General features: G+C 58.0%; 1 protein-coding gene across 1 annotated transcript in view; it reads left to right on the forward strand.

Moving 5' to 3' along the window:
- The window catches only part of CLPB (caseinolytic mitochondrial matrix peptidase chaperone subunit B), a 61,316-nt gene that overhangs the window by 10,098 nt on the left and 48,138 nt on the right, over positions 1-3,080 (forward strand). Inside the window, exon 3 of the mRNA XM_015850662.2 lies at positions 2,871-2,957. Within this exon, the coding sequence (XP_015706148.1) occupies positions 2,871-2,957 (87 nt within the window). The remainder of the gene's footprint in view (positions 1-2,870; positions 2,958-3,080) is intronic.

Below are 3,080 nucleotides of genomic sequence, written 5' to 3' on the forward strand. Positions count from 1 at the left end.
CCGCCATGATGGCACCTTGTCCTTAATTGGACCCAGTGGGCTGCCATGATGGCACTGTGGCCGCCATGATGGCACCTTGTCCTTAATTGGACCCATTGGGTCGCCATGATGGCACCATGGCCGCCATGATGGCAGCATGTCCTTCCAATTGGACCCATTGGGTCGCCATGATGGGACCTTGGCCTTTCAATTGGACCCAATGGGCCGCCATGATGGGATTCCTATTGGGCCGCCATGATGGGATCATTGAGCCGCCATGATGGGACTGTGGCCTTTCAATTGGACCCAATGGGCCGCCGTGATAGGATCCCCATTGGGCCGCCATGATGGAACCATGGCCTTTCAATCGGACCCATTGGGTCGCCATGTTGGCACCATGGCTGCCATGATGGCAGCATGTCCTTTCAATTGGACCCATTGGGCCGCCATGATGGGACCATGGCCGCCATGATGGAACCATGTCCTTTCAATCGGACCCAATGGGCCGCTATGATGGGACCCCCATTGGGCCGCTATGTTGGCACAGTGGCCGCCATGATGGCACCGTGTCCTTTCATTTGGACCCATTGGGCTGCCATGATGGCACCATGGCCTTCCAATTGGACCCATTGGGCTGCCATGATGGCACTGTGGTTGCCATGATGGCACCATGGCCGTGCAGTTGGGCCCAATGGGCCGCCATGATGGGACCCCCATTGGGCCGCCATGATGGGACCATTGAGCCGCCATGATGGGACTGTGGCCTTTCATTTGGACCCAGTGGGCCGCCATGATGGGACCATTGGGCCGCCATGATGGCACCATGGCCATGGAATCGGACACATTGGGTTGCCATTATGGAACCATGGCCGTGCAATTGGACCCATTGGGCCGCCATGATGGCACCATTGGGCTGCCATGATGGGACCATGTCCTTTCAATTGGACCCATTGGGCTGCCATGATGGGACCATGTCCTTTCAATTGGACCCATTGGGCTGCCATGATGGGACCATGTCCTTTCAGTCGGACCCATTGGATCACCATGATGGGACCATGGTCGCCATGATGGGACTATGTCCTTTCAGTCGGACCCATTGGGCTGCCATGATGGTACCGTGCAATGGGACCCACTGTGCTGCCATGTTGGGCACTGTTGGCCTTTTTCAGTTGGAATCCAATGGGCCACCATGATGACCATGGCCGTGCAATTGGATCCATTGGGCCGCCATTATGAACCATTCTGGGCTGCCACTGATGGCCATGGCCGAGTTACAGTTGGACCCAATGGGCGCCATGTTGGCACCATGGCCGCCATGATGGCACCTTGTCCTTAATTGGACCCAGTGGGCTGCCATGATGGCACCGTGGCCGCCATGATGGCACCATGGCCTTTCAATTGCACCCATTGGGTCGCCATGATGGCACCGTGGCCGCCATGATGGCACCATGGCCTTTCAGTTGGACCCATTGGGCTGCCATGATGGGACCGTGGCCGCCATGATGGAACCATGGCCTTTCAATTGCACCCATTGGGTCGCCATGATGGGACCTTGGCCTTTCAATTGGACCCATTGGGTCGCCATGATGGGACCTTGGCCTTTCAATTGGACCCATTGGGTCGCCATGATGGCACCGTGGCCGCCATGATGGCACCATGTCCTTTCAATTGGACCCATTGGGCTGCCATGATGGGATCCCCATTGGGCTGCCATGATGGAACCATGGCCTTTCAATCAGACCCATTGGGTCGCCATGTTGGCACCATGGCCGCCATGATGGCACCATGGCCATGTAATTGGACCCATTGGGCTGCCATGACGGGACCATGGATGTACAATTGGACTCATTGGGCCGCCATGTTGGAACCATATTCTTTCAATTGGACCCAATGGGTCACCGTGATGGCACCATGGCTTTTCAATCGGACCCATTGGGCCTCCATGACGGGACCATGGGGCCGCCATGATGAAACCATGGATGTACAGTCGGACCCATTGGGTCGTCATGATGGAACCATGGCCTTTTAGTGGGACCCAGTGGGTCACCATGATGGAACCATGGTCTTTTAGTGGGACCCACTGGGCCGCCATGTTGGCACCGTGGCCTTTCAATTGGACCCAATGGGTCGCCATGATGGCAACATGTCCTTTCAATGCGACCCATTGGGCTGCCATGATGGGACCATGGCCTTTCAATTGGACCCAATGGGCCGCCATGATGGGCTCATCCCGGTCCCATTGCCCCCCATAGGGGTGAGGATCCCTTTGCCTTTCCCAGCCCCATAGGCCGTGCTGCTCCACGCCCCATTGCCCAGCAGGAATTGCACATCCTGCTGCTGCCCCAGGGCGCACAGATGGGCCGCAGTGGGTAATGGGGTGGGGGGCAGTGGGGGGCTGTGACCCACAGGACCCATAGATAGTGATCAGCCAACAGATGGGCTTCCTAGTCCAGTATTGAGTTTCCCCTTTGGTTCTGGATGTGGATATGGGGCTGGGTTTGGGGCAGGATGTGGGGCTGGGTGTTGGATGTGGGGCTGGGTGTTGGATGTGGAGCTGGGTGTGTGGCAGGGTGTGGGGCTGGATGTGGGGCTGTGTGTGGGGCTGGGTTCTGGATGTGGGGCTGGATGTGGGATGGGTGTGGGCTGGATGTGGGGCTGGATGTAGGGCTGGATGTGGGGCTGGATGTTGGACGTGGGGCTGGATGTGGGGCTGGATGTTGGATGTGGGGCTGGATGAGGGGCTGGATGTTGGATGTGGGGCTGGATGTGGGGCTGGATGTTGGATGTGGGGCTGGGTACGGGGCTGGATGTGGGGCTGAATGTTGGATGTGGGGCTCCCGATCCTGCCCCACATCTGCCCCACATCCTCCTGACCCTGCCCCACATTTCAGGTTACTACAGGCCGGTATCGATGTGAACACGCGGCACCGGCTGGGCTGGACGGCGCTGATGGTGGCGGCAATTAGCAGGAACCCCAGGTAAGTTAATGGGTAGTTAATGGGTGGTTAATTGTGGGTCAATGGTGGGTCAGTGTTCCCCAACTTACTTAGAGCTGCTGCCCCAACTTAGAGCTGCTGCCCCAACTTACTTAGAGCTGCTGC

Source organism: Coturnix japonica, unplaced genomic scaffold (assembly GCF_001577835.2).
Source record: "Coturnix japonica isolate 7356 unplaced genomic scaffold, Coturnix japonica 2.1 chrUnrandom505, whole genome shotgun sequence".
Lineage (NCBI taxonomy): Eukaryota > Metazoa > Chordata > Aves > Galliformes > Phasianidae > Coturnix > Coturnix japonica.